Source organism: Oncorhynchus masou, chromosome 10 (assembly GCF_036934945.1).
Source record: "Oncorhynchus masou masou isolate Uvic2021 chromosome 10, UVic_Omas_1.1, whole genome shotgun sequence".
NCBI classification, from domain to species: Eukaryota; Metazoa; Chordata; class Actinopteri; order Salmoniformes; family Salmonidae; genus Oncorhynchus; species Oncorhynchus masou.
In genome coordinates this window covers 10,668,678-10,686,480 of record NC_088221.1, presented here as the reverse complement: position 1 = coordinate 10,686,480, position 17,803 = coordinate 10,668,678, and the positions used below count along the sequence as shown (strand labels likewise).

At 43.0% G+C, this 17,803-nt stretch overlaps 1 protein-coding gene across 4 annotated transcripts; it reads left to right on the top strand.

The window, feature by feature from the left end:
• The first annotated feature begins 54 nt into the window (after positions 1–54).
• zgc:66484 (uncharacterized protein LOC327557 homolog) lies at positions 55–17,758 on the top strand. Of its 4 annotated transcripts, none has more exons than XM_064975810.1 (4): positions 55–120; positions 14,534–15,726; positions 16,232–16,421; positions 17,174–17,758. In XM_064975810.1, the coding sequence occupies exons 2-4, from the start codon at positions 14,552–14,554 to the stop codon at positions 17,309–17,311; spliced, it is 1,503 nt and encodes a 500-aa protein (XP_064831882.1). In that variant the 5' UTR covers positions 55–120; positions 14,534–14,551; the 3' UTR covers positions 17,312–17,758. The 4 variants fall into 4 exon arrangements, with proteins under 4 accessions (XP_064831882.1, XP_064831879.1, XP_064831881.1 ...); XM_064975807.1 differs by lacking the exon at positions 55–120 and adding an exon at positions 3,316–3,420; XM_064975809.1 differs by lacking the exon at positions 55–120 and adding an exon at positions 13,079–13,358.
• Positions 17,759–17,803: the final 45 nt, after the last annotated feature.

Below are 17,803 nucleotides of genomic sequence, written 5' to 3'. Positions count from 1 at the left end.
TTGATTAGGCCAGCTGTAAAAAAAAAATGTTTTACTAACATACTTTACATCAACTTCATACAGGTGCACCAATACCACATAGAATGGAAGGTTGCTGGATCGAATCTCCAAGCCGACGAGGTAAAATTCAGTCATTCTGCCCCTGAGCAAGGCAATTAACCCATTTTTTTATATAATTATTTATTCATTTCACCTTTATTTAACCAGGTAGGCCAGTTGAGAACAAGTTCTCATTTGCAACTGCGACCTGGCCAAGATAAAGAATAGCAGTGTGAACAGACAACACAGAGTTACACATGGAGTAAACAATTAACAAGTCAATAACACAGTAGAAAAAAAGAGAGTCTATATACATTGTGTGCAAAAGGCATGAGGAGGTAGGCGAATAATTACAATTTTGCAGATTAACACTGGAGTGATAAATGATCAGATGGTCATGTACAGGTAGAGTTATTGGTGTGCAAAAGAGCAGAAAAGTAAATAAATAAAAACAGTATGGGGATGAGGTAGGTAAAATTGGGTGGGCTATTTACCGATAGACTATGTACAGCTGCAGCGATCGGTTAGCTGCTCAGATAGCAGACGTTTGAAGTTGGTGAGAGAGACAGGTTAGCCTAGTGGTTAGAGAGTTGGACTAGTAACTGGAAGGTTGCAAGTTCAAACCCCCAAGCTAACAAGGTACAAATCTGTCATTCCGCCCCTGAACAGGCAGTTAACCCGCTGTTCCTAGGCCGTCATTGAAAATAAGAATTTGTTCTTAACTGACTTGCCTAGTTAAATAAAGGTATAAAATAAAAGTCTCCAACTTCAGCAATTTTTGCAGTTTGTTCCAGTCACAGGCAGCAGAGAATTGGAATGAAAGGCGGCCAAATGAGGTGTTGGCTTTAGGGATGATCAGTGAGATACACCTGCTGGAGCGCGTGCTCCTGGTGGGTGTTGCCATCGTGACCAGTGAACTGAGATAAGGCGGAGCTTTACCTAGCATGGACTTGTAGATGACCTGGAGCCAGTGGGTCTGGCGACGAATATGTAGCGAGGGCCAGCTGACTAGAGCATACAGGTCGCAAGTGGTGGGAGTATAAAGTGCTTTATTAACAAAACGGATGGCACTGTGATAAACTGCATCCAGTTTGCTGAGTAGAGTGTTGGAAGCTATTTTGTAGATGACATCGCCGAAGTCGAGGATCGGTAGGATAGTCAGTTTTACTAGGGTCAGTTTGGCGGCGTGAGTGAAGAAGGCTTTGTTGCGGAATAGAAAGCCGACTCTAGATTTGATTTTCGATTGGAGATGTTTGATATGAGTCTGGAAGGAGAGTTTACAGTCTAGCCAGACACCTAGGTACTTATAGATGTCCACATATTCAAGGTCGGAACCATCCAGGGTGGTGATGCTTGTCGGGCGTGCGGGTGCAGGCAGCGAACAGTTGAAAAGCATGCATTTGGTTTTACTAGCGTTTAAGAGCAGTTGGAGGCCACGGAAGGAGTGTTGTATGGCATTGAAGCTCGTTTGGAGGTTAGATAGCACAGTGTCCAAGGACGGGCCGGAAGTATACAGAATGGTGTTGTCTGCGTAGAGGTGGATCAGGGAATCGCCCGCAGGAAGAGCAACATCATTGATATATACAGAGAAAAGTGTCGGCCCGAGAATTGAACCCTGTGGCACCCCCATAGAGACTGCCAGAGGACCGGACAGCATGCTCTCCGATTTGACATACTGAACTCTCTGCAAAGTAGTTGGTGAACCAGGCAAGGCAGTCATCAGAAAAACAGAGGCTACTGAGTCTGCCGATAAGAATATGGTGATTGACAGAGTCGAAAGCCTTGGCAAGGTCAATGAAGACGGCTGAACAGTACTGTCTTTTATCGATGGCGGTTATGATATCGTTTAGTACCTTGAGCGTGGCTGAGGTGCACCCGTGACCGGCTCGGAAACCAGATTGCACAGCGGAGAAGGAACGGTGTGATTCGAGATGGTCAGTGACCTGTTTGTTGACTTGGCTTTCGAAGACCGTAGATAGGCAGGGCAGGATGGATACAGGTCTGTAACAGTTTGGGTTCAGGGTGTCTCCCCCTTTGAAGAGGGGGAAGACTGCGGCAGCTTTCCAATCCTTGGGGGATCTCAGATGATATGAAAGAGAGGTTGAACAGGCTGGTAATAGGGGTTGCGACAATGGCGGAACCTGGAGAGGCTTGGGCGAGTAGCTGCGGGGGGGGGCGGAGCTGTTGGCCGAGGTTGGAGTAGCCAGGCGGAAGGCATGGCCAGCCGTTGAGAAATGCTTGTTGAAGTTTTCGATAATCATGGATTTATCGGTGGTGACCGTGTTACCTAGCCTCGGTGCAGTGGGCAGCTGGGAGGAGGTGCTCTTGTTCTCCATGGACTTCAAAGTGTCCCAGAACTTTTTGGAGTTGGAGCGACAGGATACAAATTTCTGCCTGAAGAAGCTGGCCTTAGCTTTCCTGACTGACTGCGTGTATTGGTTCCTGACTTCCCTGAACAATTGCATGCTCCCTGGGCGGCGATATCATTTAAGGCACCCCTCTCACCTCTCTGATTCCCAGGGGTTGGGTTAAATGATGCAATAGACACATTTCCGTTGATTGCATTCAGTTGTACAGCTGACTTGGTATCCCCTTTTCCATTTCCCTATCAGTAATAAAATCAGTCATTGGTACCTGGCAATGTTGCAAAAAAATGTTCTAATAATGTCCAGAAGATGTCAGAAGCATAACAGTCACCAGGAAGATCATGCTGTCAAACAGCTGCTGTAGCTACACATGTCCGGCTATTTGTACTGAGGTCTGGATATGCATGAATGTACAAATTATGGAGTGCACAAATTAATAAAATAGAATCCCAGAGTGTTTTTAAGATGCCACTGCAAGATACATTTTATTTTGCGTTTTATAACATGTTATAAAGAGGACTACCGAAGACATTCGAAGAACTCCTCCTTGTTCTAACTGTGCTAAACTGTATGGGTCCAAAGGCTAGCCTACCCAGTGTGAGATTTTAGTCCAGAATTTAAAGCAGAAACCACATGGAGAGGCGTTGTCAACGGAGTCAGAATTTGCGTGAGAGTAGAGTGCATCAATCCATATACAGTGCATAGCGTATGCCAATATTAATTATCATGAGAATCCATATAAACAGTTGTTTTTGTTATGGTCGCTATGTAGCCCTTGTATATTATTGTTGTGTGTTCCTTTTTACTCAACTTAAAATGTCCTACGGGAGCCACCATACTTTAACTAACCAGTTATGTTAGCTCAACAATGTGAGGAGAGTTGTAGACACACCCAAGCAGTTTATAAAGACTTTAGTCTTGTTCTTCCTATGTAACAGTATTCTCTCTTGAAATCTGAGTCCTTGAGTTTCCCAGCCCAGCCTGCCTCGGCTATATGCTATCGAAATCAACACAGGTAGGCTGCAAATGTTTTCAATTATAAACTTGATTCGAGCCCTGAATGCTGATTTGCTGACAGCCGTGGTATATCAGACTGTATACCACAGGTATGACAAAACATGTATTTTTACTGCTCTAATTACATTTGTAACCAGTTTCTAATAGCAATAAGGCACCTCAGGGGATTGTGGTATATGGCCAATATACCACGGCTAAGGGCTGTATCCAGGCACTCCGCAATATCCAGGCACTCCGCATTGCGTCGTGCTTATGAACAGCCCTTAGCTGTGGTATATTGGCCATGTACCACACCCCTTCGTGCCTTATTGCTTAATTGTATAGCCTGTTTGACTGAAACCTTAGCTTACAGCCCAATACATTTTAAACTACATCTTTATCTAGTCTACTTAGCATAGGGAAAATAGTCCTCTATACCACACCACCACATTCCACTATTTAACCTAATTTAACCTAATCCTACTCCAGAACAACGTCTGTGAGGTCAGAACACTACCACACAACACCCCCCGCAACTGTTATGCAGTAAAACTTCGCAGTCCCAAGTATTTCTCTGCTGCTGCCAACAACCTTTTATTTAATGTGATTTAAAAAATAAAATAAGTTATGCAGTACAATTGGCAACCATAGCTATGAATGCCAAGAAACCTCCCTTACTGAAGCAAATACAGTATTCTTCCCATCACTCTCTATTAGTCTCTGCCTAATCCTCTCAGGATCCCTCACCCTGTACCCATCTTCCTCTACCACTCTCTTCACCACTTCCGCATACAACCGGACACCTTCAAGCTCTTGCCCCATGGGCACCCCCACAACTAACATCCAAACTACACATTCCATCATCTCATGTGCTCTTGCACACTTCTCACATCTAGGACTCTCCCTCCTACTTAGTGCTGCAACATGCCCATAAATTTGACCCATTAAACACCGAAGTATTTCACGGGATAACTCTCACTTCCTACCCTAACCTTATCTGCCAAAGATTACAGCAAAACTCAACAGAACAGACAACTTATTTTCCGTTTCCCAACGCTCTCCACTGGATCTGTGTCGCAAACAGGGTTGGGGAGTTTTTTTTTCCACACTTCCTTGTTTTCTCAATGACATTTAAATCAACATTGAAAAAAGGTGCAAGTTTAAGTTTCTTCCACTTGAGCATGTCTGAGCACAAGTCAGAAACCACCATAATGACACACCAAATATGTTTGATGGATCGCTGGAAAAGATCAGGAATAGGTTTTTGTAACCAGGCTACAGTCCAAGGTATGTCTTCCAGTGGTGCGAGTGCTGTTGGCATCTAAAGATTAATCAACTTGAATAAATACTTGGAGGTAAGGACAACAGCAGTGGTGTAGTCTAAAGGCGATACGGATATCACTTATTATTGATAACTACTGTTAGAATTGCGTCAATTCGAATCTGGTATCAGGATAAATATGACAATGAGTCACCGATTGTATACTATGTATTTTTTATTAGCTAAGCAATAAGTGGTAAATGCAATTTTCATATATACGGGCTCTCTGTCCCACCTCACAGGGCAAAAACAGAGAACTGACAAGATGTATGAAACAGTATTCTTTATACTGTGATAGACAGTTCCAACCCGTCTGTTGGCCTATCACAGTAGAGGCTGGGCGTGGTTTAAACTTGCTCAGCCTATTGCAGGCGCTAAGGCGGGTCCCCGCCTCTTGGTGCTTCTGTTGATAGATGTAACTGTTGCTGTGAAGAACATCCATGCGCGTTATCTCGTTATCTTGCACCTGGTTCCTGTTATCTAACAATAGACCGCTTGTTCTGCAACCCCACGCTCTGAATGTGCCCTGTCTTCTGTATTTTTCCATCATGAGAAAGTCCCATGGCCCTGACACTTTTAACAATGTTTCAAGTCAGCGATGTTGCATAACACATACATACATCCACACAAGCCAACAGCAGATAATATTCAATCATATATATGGTAATGGCTATAGTGCATAACACAGAAACCTCATACTACATAGCACATTGATGTGAATCACACTGCTGCTCTCTCATTTAGCTATTTGCTCTTTGCTCCTGGTGGTTGTTGTGGATGACTGTTCACCAATCTAAATGTCTATTTGTTCAATCATGCAGATAAAAAAATCATAATCCATAGCCCTAATGGAAACATTAGCAACAACCCGCAGTTTTGATTGATTTAAAGGGGCAATCTGTAGTTGCTACATCCATTTTTGGACTCTCTCTCTCTCTCTTAATATATATACATTGCCTTGCGAAAGTATTCGGCCCCCTTGAACTTTGCGACCTTTTGCCACCTTTCAGGCTTCAAACATAAAGATATAAAACTGTAATTTTGTGAAGAATCAACAACAAGTGGGACACAATCATGAAGTGGAACGACATTTATTGGATATTTCAAACTTTTTTAACAAATCAAAAACTGAAAAATTGGGCGTGCAAAATTATTCAGCCCCCTTAAGTTAATACTTTGTAGCGCCACCTTTTGCTGCGATTACAGCTGTAAGTCGCTTGGTTTATGTCTCTATCAGTTTTGCACACCGAGAGACTGAAATTGTTTCCCATTCCTCCTTGCAAAACAGCTCGAGCTCAGTAAGGTTGGATGGAGAGCATTTGTGAACAGCAGTTTTCAGTTCTTTCCACAGATTCTCGATTGGATTCAGGTCTGGACTTTGACTTGGCCATTCTAACACCTGGATATGTTTATTTTTGAACCATTCCATTGTAGATGTTGCTTTATGTTTTGGATCATTGTCTTGTTGGAAGACAAATCTCCGCCCCAGTCTCAGGTCTTTTGCAGACTCCATCAGGTTTTCTTCCAGAATGGTCCTGTATTTGGCTCCATCCATCCTCCCATCAATTTTAACCATCTTCCCTGTCCCTGCTGAAGAAAAGCAGGCCCAAACCATGATGCTGCCACCACCATGTTTGACAGTGGGGATAGTAGGTTCAGGGTGATGAGCTGTGTTGCTTTTACGCCAAACATAATGTTTTGCATTGTTGCCAAAAAGTTCAATTTTGATTTCATCTGACCAGAGCACCTTCTTCCACATGTTTGGTGTGTCTCCCAGGTGGCTTGTGGCAAACTTTAAACAACACTTTTTATGGATATCTTTAAGAAATGGCTTTCTTCTTGCCACTCTTCCATAAAGGCCAGATTTGTGCAATATACGACTGATTGTTGTCCTATGGACAGAGTCTCCCACCTCAGCTGTAGATCTCTGCAGTTCATCCAGAGTGATCATGGGCCTCTTGGCTGCATCTCTGATCAGTCTTCTCCTTGTATGAGCTGAAAGTTTAGAGGGACGGCCAGGTCTTGGTAGATTTGAAGTGGTCTGATACTCCTTCCATTTCAATATTATCGCTTGCACAGTGCTCCTTGGGATGTTTAAAGCTTGGGAAATCTTTTTGTATCCAAATCCGGCTTTAAACTTCTTCACAACAGTATCTCGGACCTGCCTGGTGTGTTCCTTGTTCTTCATGATGCTCTCTGCGCTTTTAACGGACCTCTGAGACTATCACAGTGCAGGTGCATTTATACGGAGACTTGATTACACACAAGTGGATTGTATTTATCATCATTAGTCATTTAGGTCAACATTGGATCATTCAGAGATCCTCACTGAACTTCTGGAGAGAGTTTGCTGCACTGAAAGTAAAGGGGCTGAATAATTTTGCACGCCCAATTTTTCAGTTTTTGATATGTTAAAAAAGTTTGAAATATCCAATAAATGTCGTTCCACTTCATGATTGTGTCCCACATGTTATTGATTCTTCACAAAAAGATACAGTTTTATATCTTTATGTTTGAAGCCTGAAATGTGGCAAAAGGTCGCAAAGTTCAAGGGGGCCGAATACTTTCGCAAGGCACTGTATATATATATATATATATACTGTATATACGGTTGATGTCGGACATTTACATACACCTTAGCCAAATACATTTACACTCAGTTTTTCACAATTCCTGACATTTAATCCTAGTAAAATGCCATGTCTTAGGTCAGTTAGATCACCACTTTATTTGAAGAACGTGAAAAGTCAGAAAACTAGAGAGAATAATTTATTTCAGCTTTTATTTCTTTCATCACATTCCCAGTGGGTCAGAAGTTTACATACACTCAATCGGTATTTGGTAGCATTGCCTTCAAATTGTTTAAGTTGGGTCAAACGTTTCGGGTAACCTTCCACAAGCTTCCCACAAGCAGTTGGGTGAATTTTGGCCCCTTCCTCCTGACAGAGCTGATGTAACTGAGTCAGGTGTGTAGGCCTCCTTCCTCGCACATGATTTTTCAGTTCTGTCCACAAATTTTCTATAGGATTGATGTCAGGGCTTCATATGTGGATTTGCCCTTTAAACAGCTGCATATTATCAAGATATCAAAGTATCACCAACAGAAATATAAACAATAGGTCTATAGCAAATGCAGCACATGGCATTCATTTTTCACATGAAAATAGCACTTTTCAGTAGTGCTCAAAGCATGCCATTCCATGAGCGCAGCATTTTTTTCAACTCGAACCAGTGAGCCCAATCAGTCCTCCATGACAATAAAATCATAAGCAACAGAGTAGGCCTGGCTAATAAGTCCTTCGTTTTTGGGTTATGCTCAGCTAAAGCAATTTGGCTAATCTATACTTTCATATTTCCAAGTCCTATTGTTGAAGATCAAGGGGTATAACATTTACTGGAATGACTGTAATTCTGATAGACTTTGGTTTTTAATGTAAAGATGAAATTTATAATTTAATCGTATTACTATATTTATTTTTTTATTTTTTTATTTCACCTTTATTTAACCAGGTAGGCATGTTGAGAACAAGTTCTCATTTACAATTGCGACCTGGCCAAGATAAAGCAAAGCAGTTCGACACATACAACGACACAGAGTTACACATGGAGTAAAACAAACATACAGTCAATAATACAGTATAAACAAGTCTATATACGATGTGAGCAAATGAGGTGAGATAAGGGAGGTAAAGGCAAAAAAGGCCATGGTGGCAAAGTAAATACAATATAGCAAGTAAAACACTGGAATGGTAGATTTGCAATGGAAGAATGTGCAAAGTAGAAATACAAATAATGGGGTGCAAAGGAGCAAAATAAATAAATAAATTAAATACAGTAGGGAAAGAGGTAGTTGTTTGGTGGGCTATGTACAGGTGTAGTAATCTGTGAGCTGCTCTGACAGTTGGTGCTTAAAGCAAGTGAGGGAGATAAGTGTTTCCAGTTTCAGAGACTTTTGTAGTTTGTTCCAGTCATTGGCAGCAGAGAACTGGAAGGAGAGGCGGCCAAAGAAAGAATTGGTTTTGGGGGTGACTAGAGAGATATACCTGCTGGAGCGTGTGCTACAGGTGGGAGATGCTATGGTCACCAGCGAGCTGAGATAAGGGGGGACTTTACCTAGCAGGGTCTTGTAGATGACATGGAGCAAGTGGGTTTGGCGACGAGTATGAAGCGAGGGCCAGCCAACGAGAGCGTACAGGTCGCAATGGTGGGTAGTATATGGGGCTTTGGTGACAAAACGGATTGCACTGTGATAGACTGCATCCAATTTGTTGAGTAGGGTATTGGAGGCTATTTTGTAAATGACATCGCCAAAGTCGAGGATTGGTAGGATGGTCAGTTTTACAAGGGTATGTTTGGCAGCATGAGTGAAGGATGCTTTGTTGCGATCGGTTGAAGAGCATGCATTTAGTTTTACTTGTATTTAAGAGCAATTGGAGGCCACGGAAGGAGAGTTGTATGGCATTGAAGCTTGCCTGGAGGGTTGTTAACACAGTGTCCAAAGAAGGGCCAGAAGTATACAGAATGGTGTCGTCTGCGTAGAGGTGGATCAGAGACTCACCATATGAGGAAGGTAATGGGTTCAAAGCAACCTACATAACCAACCCATAAAGTAAAATTGTACATCCATATATGGCCAGCTATGTAAACTTGAACATTGATTTATTCTGCAATAGATGTCGTTCAATTGATAACATACATTTTTATCTTCTTCTAATGCCTCTAAAGGGGAAAGTCATCTAAAAGTAACTGAATGTAATCAGATTGTTACTGAGTTTGGATAATCCAAAAGTTACGTAACTGATTACAATTTTGGACAGGTAACTAGTAACTAACAGATTACATTTAGAAAGTCACCTACCCAACCCTGGTCGCAACAAATGGTGAACAGACACCGGGAATCTTCACTTTCAACTGATCTTCCTCAACATTTAATGCTACCCACGTTATCACTCCTTTCAAAGGTGCCCTGCTCTGGAGATCAAAGCAAGTCACATTTATTGTCTCCAATCACGTGATCCGGAGCACCCGCTCCCTCTGGGCTGAAGAAACACAACAAATCATCCCTAGTCCACTCCTAGTTACTTTCACCAACTCAACAGTCTCGAACCTCTTCTCCACTCAACCTACCACCACATATTGATCAGCCAAAATGGAAGGATTCATTCTCTACACAAATATCACTCGCGCTGGCCCAGAATCATCCTTTACATCCTCGGACACGGCCCGACCTTGGTGGTTCTCACTGCAGGAACTTCATCCACACTCTCGTCAGGGCCCATCACTAAGCTACTGAAACACGTATCTCTTTTTTTGTACTTGAAACCAACCTTCCTTGTCACACTGCTTCCCTCTACACTCAACTTCTTCTCAACAGTCATCACTGCACCTGCCACCACATCTAATTCATCTTCACACTCGTCCTACTCCATTTCCTAAAGTTCTTCCAAAAGTTCTGTGAAATCCCTCATTCCATATCCCCTCAAACATTTCCACTGCTTTCCTTTTGTTCTTGTCCACTATCTTCTCCTTCACTAGATCTTTTAGAAGCCCTGTGTTATCCTCCACTCCATGTTCATTAATAATATGCTCCACTTTCTTCCTTATTTCCTTTTCTGCCATCTTCTCCAGTCGCTCCTGTTCTCCCTTACCAGTATTGCTCCGCATAGATGCTAGGAAAAATAAAGTTACCAGTCAAAAGTTTGGACACACTACTCATTCCACTGTTTTCCTTTATTTTTCCACATTGTAGAATAATAGTGAAAATATCAAAACTCTAAAATCACATATGGAATCATGTAGTAACCAAACAAGTGTTAAACAGATCAAAATATATTTTATGTTTGAGATTCTTCAAAGGAGCCACCCTTTGTCTTGATGACAGTTTTGTACACTCTTGGCATTCTTTCAACCAGCTTCATGAGGTAGTCACCTGGAATGCATTTCAATTAACAGGTGTGCCTTATCAAAAGATAATTTGTGGAATTTCTTACTTTCTTAATGCGTTTGAGCCAATCAGTTGTGTTATGACAAGGTAGGGTTATACAGAAGATGGCCTTATTTGGTAAAAGACCAAGTCCATATTATGGCAAGAACAGCTTAAATAAGCAAAGAGAAATGACAATCCATCATTACTTCAAGACATGAAGGTCAGTCAATCCATAATATTTCAAGAACTTTGAAAGTTTCTTCAAGTGCAGTTGCAAAAACCATCAAGCGCTATGATGAAACTGGCTCTCATGAGGACCGCCACAGGAAAGGAAGATCCAGAATTAACTCTGCTGCAGAGGATAAGTTCATTAGAGTTACCAGCCTCAGAAATTGCTCAGAGGCGACTGCATAAATCAGGCCTTCATGGTCAAATTCCTGCAAAGAAACCACTACTAAAGGACACCAATAAGAAGAGGAGACTTATTTGGGCCAATAAACATGAGCAATGGACATTAGACTGGTGGAAATCTATCCTTTGGTCTGATGAGTCCAAATTTGAGATGCTTGGTTTCAACCGCCGTGTCTTTGTGAGACGCAGAGAAGGTGAATAGATCATCTCCGCATGTGTGGTTCCCACCGTGATGCATGGAGGAGGAGCATGTGATGGTGCTTTGCTGGTGACATTGTCTGTGATTTATTTACAATTCAAGGCACACATAACCAGCATGGCTACTACAGCATTCTGCAGCAATATGCCATCACATCTGGTTTGAACTTAGTGGGACCTCTGTTTTCTTTCAGTCCCTAACATGCAGTTAGATGTTGGAACATTGCTGCAGGGAGTTGCTTCTGTTCAGCCACAAGAGCATTAGTGAGGTCGGAAACTGATGTTGGCCTATTAGGCCTGGCTCGCAGTCTGTGTTCCAATTCATCCCAAAGGTGTTCAATGGGGTTGAGGTCAGGTTTCTGTGCAAGCCAGTCAAGTTCTTCCTCACCGATCTTGACAAACCATTTCTGTATGGACCTCGCTTTGTGCACGGGGGCATTGTCATGCTGAAACAGGAAAGGGCCTTCCCCAAACTGTTGCCACAAAGTTGGAAGCACAGAATCGTCTTGAATGCCATTGTGTGCTGTAGCGTTAAGATTACCCTTCACTGGAACTAAGGGGCCTAGTCCAAACCATGAAAAACAGCCCCAGACCATTATTTATTCTTCAACAAACTTCACAGTTGGCACTATGCATTGGTGCAGGTAGCGTTCTCCTGGCATCCGCCAAACCCAGAATCGTCCGTCGGTCTGCTAGATGATGCATCGTGATTCCTCACTCCAGAGAGCGCGTTTCCACTGCTCCCGAGTCCAATGGCGTCGAGCTTTACACCATTCCAGCTGAAGCTTGGCATTGCACATGGTGATCTTAGGCTTGTTTGCAGTTGCTTGTCCATGGAAACCCATTTCATGAAGCTCCCGAAGAACAATCATTGTGTTGATGTCCCTTCCAGAGGCAGTTTGTACCTCACTACTGAGTGTTGCAACTGAGGACAGATGATTTTGATGCGCTACGCGCCTCAGCACTTGGTGGTTCCATTCTGGGAGCCAGTGTGGCCTTCCACTTCGCGGCTGAGCTGTTGTTACTGCTAAACGTTTCCACTTAACAATAACAGGGGCAGAAATGTTACAAACCGACAGGTCGCATCTTATGACGGTGCCACGTTGAAAGTGTGTCGTTCTCTACGGATGTTGTAGAACATGAGGGGGGGGGGGTGAACAAGATTAATTGCTTTTTTGGGATGGAAATGTTGATATGTTTTCTTTTCCGGCTTTTAATCTTCAATTGCCTGCCATGACGATGAAAATGATATATTCTGAATCGGGAGGATTGATAAAAATTCACTTTTTGTTTGTTGTTGAGATGTAGTTATTTTTTAAATTTATTTTTTACTTTCAATTTTACACAAAGCATACGAAAAGTACACGGCTCTGGAAAAAATTAAGAGACCACTGCATTTCACTATTTATAGGTATGTGTTTGGGTAAAATTAACATTTACATTTTATTCTATCAACTACTGACAACCTTTATCCCAAATATTGCCAGAGCAGAAGGAAGCATGTTTTCTTCCTCCACCAAATTTCACAGTGGGTGCGAGACACTGTGGCTTGTAGGCCTCTCCAGGTCTCGCACCCACTGTGAAATTTGGTGGAGGATCGGTAACGATCTGGGGGTGCTTCAGCAAGGCTGGAATCGGGAAGATTTGTCTTTGTGAAGGACGCATGAATCAAGCCACGTACAAGGTTGTGAAAACTTGCTTCGGTTTCCTCCTGAACTAGACTTAATGGCTTTTCGGTAAAAAAAAAGTATGGGGAAAATATTTGTGCTCTCTTAATAAAACAAAATTTTCACACCACCATTTTCAGGATTTTCTGACAACTTCCGGATGTTGCACACCTCGTGAGTCTTGTTTACCACTGGCTGAACACGCACCACAACATCAGGAAGTAGCATTAGCCACATACATGGTGGTGGACATGTGTGTTTTATTAACAGTATAGTACCCAAATTTCCCATATTTTGTTCCATTAGACGAGCTATTAACTATAAGGAGGAAATCGATGCCTTCGCAGCCAGAATAAAGGATGCTTTATGTATGTCAGTCCATGGAGGGGACACGAGTGTATTACCGTCGAGGCTGACAGCGTTGGCACCTAGAGGTAATACGACATCAGGAAGAACTATGCCCACTCGGCGCTAGGTATGAGATAAATTGACACACTGTACATTGTAGAGTTCAAAACATAGCTAGCCACATAACCCGTTCTCGCTAAGCGAGCAATTGAATTAAAGGGCAACTACACCCTCCAAATGTACTGTATTGATTGTTCCCAGACCTCAAACGTGCTCCTGATGTGATTTAAGCATTGTTGTGATTTTGAGAGTGAAAACATTAAAAAACGAGGAAGCCTCGAAAACCAGGACAAATTTAACCGGGAAACCAGAATTAACCAAAATATTGTATTGCAATCTGGGCAGATTTAGTCGACACCTAGAGGTAATACGACATCAGGAAGAACTACGCCTACCAGGACACTCAGCGCTAGGTCTCGGCGATACATTGAGAACAGCGACACATTTCTTGTACACTTTTTTGTACACTTTTAACATAGGCTCAGGCCCGGGTGTGAACTCATATCCCAGCCATAATAAAACACTTCAAGTGTGGCTTAGAGGCAACTTGAATCAAACAAATGCGAGGTATCTTCAAAATACTATTCATATTATGCATAAAACAAACAAAATTTAATAATTTGTATGGGTTATATTGATTAGCCATTGGCTCAACTCGCCAAAGGGCACAATTTACCCCAAAGCAACCATTTTGACTATATTAGCCCACACAGCTACAATGATAAACTTTCATGATAGGTTTAGGACCTCATCTTGTAGCTTACAGAGACCCCAACTAATGTATGAAACAGTTTTAAGACTATATATTTTGGCTTAGATACAAGCATCATGAAACCTATAACATAATACATTCATTGGACTTGATTAATACCTTTTTTTTTACCTCAATTTTTACATGTGGTTTCTTCCTTCACAGACTCAACATGATGACCTTTTCTTAAATATTTGGTCACATGATTCATTTTGTGTATAGTTTCCTAGAAACAAAGAGTGACTCAACTAAACCTTTGGCACGACTTACCCCACTGTGCCTTACATTTTTGGCTAAACTTTTGAGCAACTGAAATGGTCTATTATTTGTTGTTAAACAGCTGCACAAATACAGCATGCAATTGGAAATTTTAGTTTTTGGTGAAGGAATGTGTCCCAAGCAATTCTATGGTGACAGGGCAAAAACTGTACCCTTCTCACCTTCCCTCAGGAGACAGCTCACTGCAGAATGAGTCCACACAGTGCTGCCAGAGTGGTGGTGGTTGGTGCTGGTCTATCAGGCTTATCTGCAGCTTCCACCCTGGTGAAAGCTGGCTTTCGGCACATCCAAGTCCTGGAGGCTATGGGCAGGCCCGGAGGCCGGGTCTACACCACAAGACCCTTTGGCCAGAATGTAATTGAGCTGGGGGCCAACTGGATCCACGGTCAGGAGGCCAACCCTCTCTTCCTGCTAGCCCAGGAGCAGGGCCTGCTGCTGGAGGAGAGAGGCTCAGCCAGCATCATGTGCCTGCCAGGCTCTGTCACCCCTAGGGACTACTTCTTCCGGGAAAGCAGGCGACAGCTTCCGGTGGACGAGGTGGAGCAGGTGTGTTCCTTTTTCAGCGGGCTCACCTCCAGGGCCTTCGAATCAGAGTTGGAGCCTAGGCACAGCAGTCAGAGCCTGGGGGGCTACCTGGACGAGGAGTTCGCCCAGTCACCCCTGGCGGCCTTGGAGGACGGCCCGAGGGTATTCGAGTGGTGCAAGAGGAGTGAATGCACGGATGAGGCCAGCTCCTCCCTCTATGAAGTGTCTGCCTCGCAGCTGGGTCACTATGTGGCCTTGGAGGGGGGCTTCTTCAATTCTCTGGGCCCCGGAGGCTATCAGGCCCTAGCAGACACCCTCTTGGACAACCTTCCGCCTGGAGCCTTGCTGTGTGACAGGCCGGTACACAGCATCCACTGGGCCCTGCAGGAGGAAAAGAACCACACCCGTCCAGTCAGAGTGCTGTGCCAGGGAGGCCAGTGCTTCATGGCAGACCACGTCATCGTGACCGTCCCTTTAGGCTTCCTGAAAGAGAATGCAGTGGCCATGTTTGAGCCAGCCCTCCCCAAGTCCAAGGCCGATGCCATTGAGAGACTGGGCTTCGGCACAGTGGACAAGATTTACCTGCGGTTCGAGGACAGGTTCTGGCCCCACGACTGTGCCGGGATCCAGCTGGTGTGGGACGCTGGGCCTGAGGATGAGGAGGTATACCAGCACTCTCAGTCAGAGGGTGGGGCCTGGAGAGACATGTGGTATAAGAAGATCTGTGGTTTTGACACGGTGGCCCGCCATCCCACAGTCCTCTGCGGCTGGATCACAGGCCGGGAGGCCCGACACATGGAGAGCCTGGACGAGAAGATAGTGGGAGAGGTGTGTGTAAGGTGTGTATCAGGTCTGCTTATCAATCAGGTGCACAGGTCAAAGGTTCAATCATTGAGTGTGTGGGAGAGAGTTGTGGCCATCATATCTCATCACTGAGATCTGTGACATTCATGTTGAACCTTTCACCCTGCCTTTAAGGTGGTGTCTGTAGATGGCCTCAGATTCCATGCTTTTTATGCCCTTAAATACCCTACAATGGTTTACCACACTAATATTTAAGGACATTTTATTCTGCTATTGTTTTGTGCTTGATGACAAAAGTGACTTTGTAAAGAAAACTCTTAAGTAAAATAAGCTATTCTTGTTTTTAAACAACCTATTTTGCAACATTCAAGCATGAGCTATTGCTCACAAAGGAAAAAAACTGTGTGAGAATGCATGCATGAAGAATTAAATCAGAAACACACAGTCATCACTTTTAATCCCATCATTAGTCAGCTATTCTTTTGGCAAACTGTGTGAGAATGTTCAGGATGAGTAACAATCAGGCTTGTGTTTTGACAGAATGCTCAGGTCCTTCACTGGCTGGTCAGTACCAGAGCCAGCCCAGGTCCTGATGTCCAAGTGGGGGAGTGAGCGTTTTGTCCGTGGGTCATATACGTACCCCCCTCCAGGAGTGGACGCTGTGAGGGAACACACAGCCCTGGCAGCCCCTCTTCCTTTGCCCTGTGAGGCTGGATACTCACAGGCAAAGGTACAGTACATGACGTTCACAACCCTTCCGGAGCGCACATGATTCTGACAACAACTTTCATGTACAGTTGGCAACACTTTAAAATGAAGATAGCTTCTAGTAACATTAAGCATGCTTCTAACTGCTCATTATTGCAATAACTAATATCTTTGACATACCTACTTCCTAATAACATGTTAGTAAGCATGTACAGTAGTTTGACATGGCTAATATTGGTACACACACAGTCAAGTTTGTAAGTGTATGAACCAGCGATATGTCTCTTAAGTTAGCTAACTTGCATTTGAGACGGCATCAATTAAGCCACGGTATCACTCAGAATGATCTCAGTCGATATTCATTTTATGGTCGGCAAGCTGACCCTTAATCAGATTTTATGCAGGAGATATTTTTGTTCAGTATCTGCAATTGAAGCCAATATCATATACCAACTTAGTTGGTGGTGCTTTGTAGACTGTGACCTCTTTTTTTTTAACGATGCGTTGTAGAATTGCACAATATACACATGTGATTTACAGTAAAGATAATACTCAGGGACCAAAGTTTGTGTGGTTATGTCTGTCAGTTGTGTGTTTGTGTCTGTCAGTCCTGGGGTCAATTCAGTTTTCAATTTAGTCAGTCAATTCAGTGAATTAAAATGATATTCATGAAATGGAAATTATCCATTGTTTTCTATGAAGATTTTTCAATTGATGAGTAGAATTTCAACTTACTTCCCCAATTGACCTCTACTCTGGTCTCTGTATGTTCAGCCTCTTCAGGTGCTGTTTGCTGGCGAGGCCACCCACGTGAACTTCTACACCACCACTCATGGGGCCTACATGACGGGCATCAGAGAAGCACAAAGACTCATTGACCATTACGCCGATAGTGAGCCCCGATTCCTCTAACGAGTGATACACAAAACGCCTCATTTACTAAGAACTCTAGCTTGTCAGCAGGTTACTAATACTGATGAAATTACCATGAATTGTTTTGGATATCGAGTAAGCAGCTGCTTGAAATCATTAGCCACTATGAATGTCGCCACTATGAATTCAGCTGTGGACTTTGGTCACCATCATACGATTGTGTTAAATTTGAAGTGCTTTGTAATTGTAGTTGTATGTCACAATATCAGTTCTTTCTTTTAGGGATTGGTTAGCATACTAAGATTGCCTGACTCATAATGTAATGACCTTTTTCCTTTTTTCGTGTAACTTGAAACCTTAGCTGTAATTTTAAATGACACCTTTTTTGTTGTTGACAAATACATTTGTGTGATGAATATATTAATTGGATCCCAATTCGATACGCCACACTGCCATTTGTTTTGACATTAAAATTTGATGCACATATCAGTATGATTCATTGTGATTTGCTGAAGGTATTGAAGACACAAA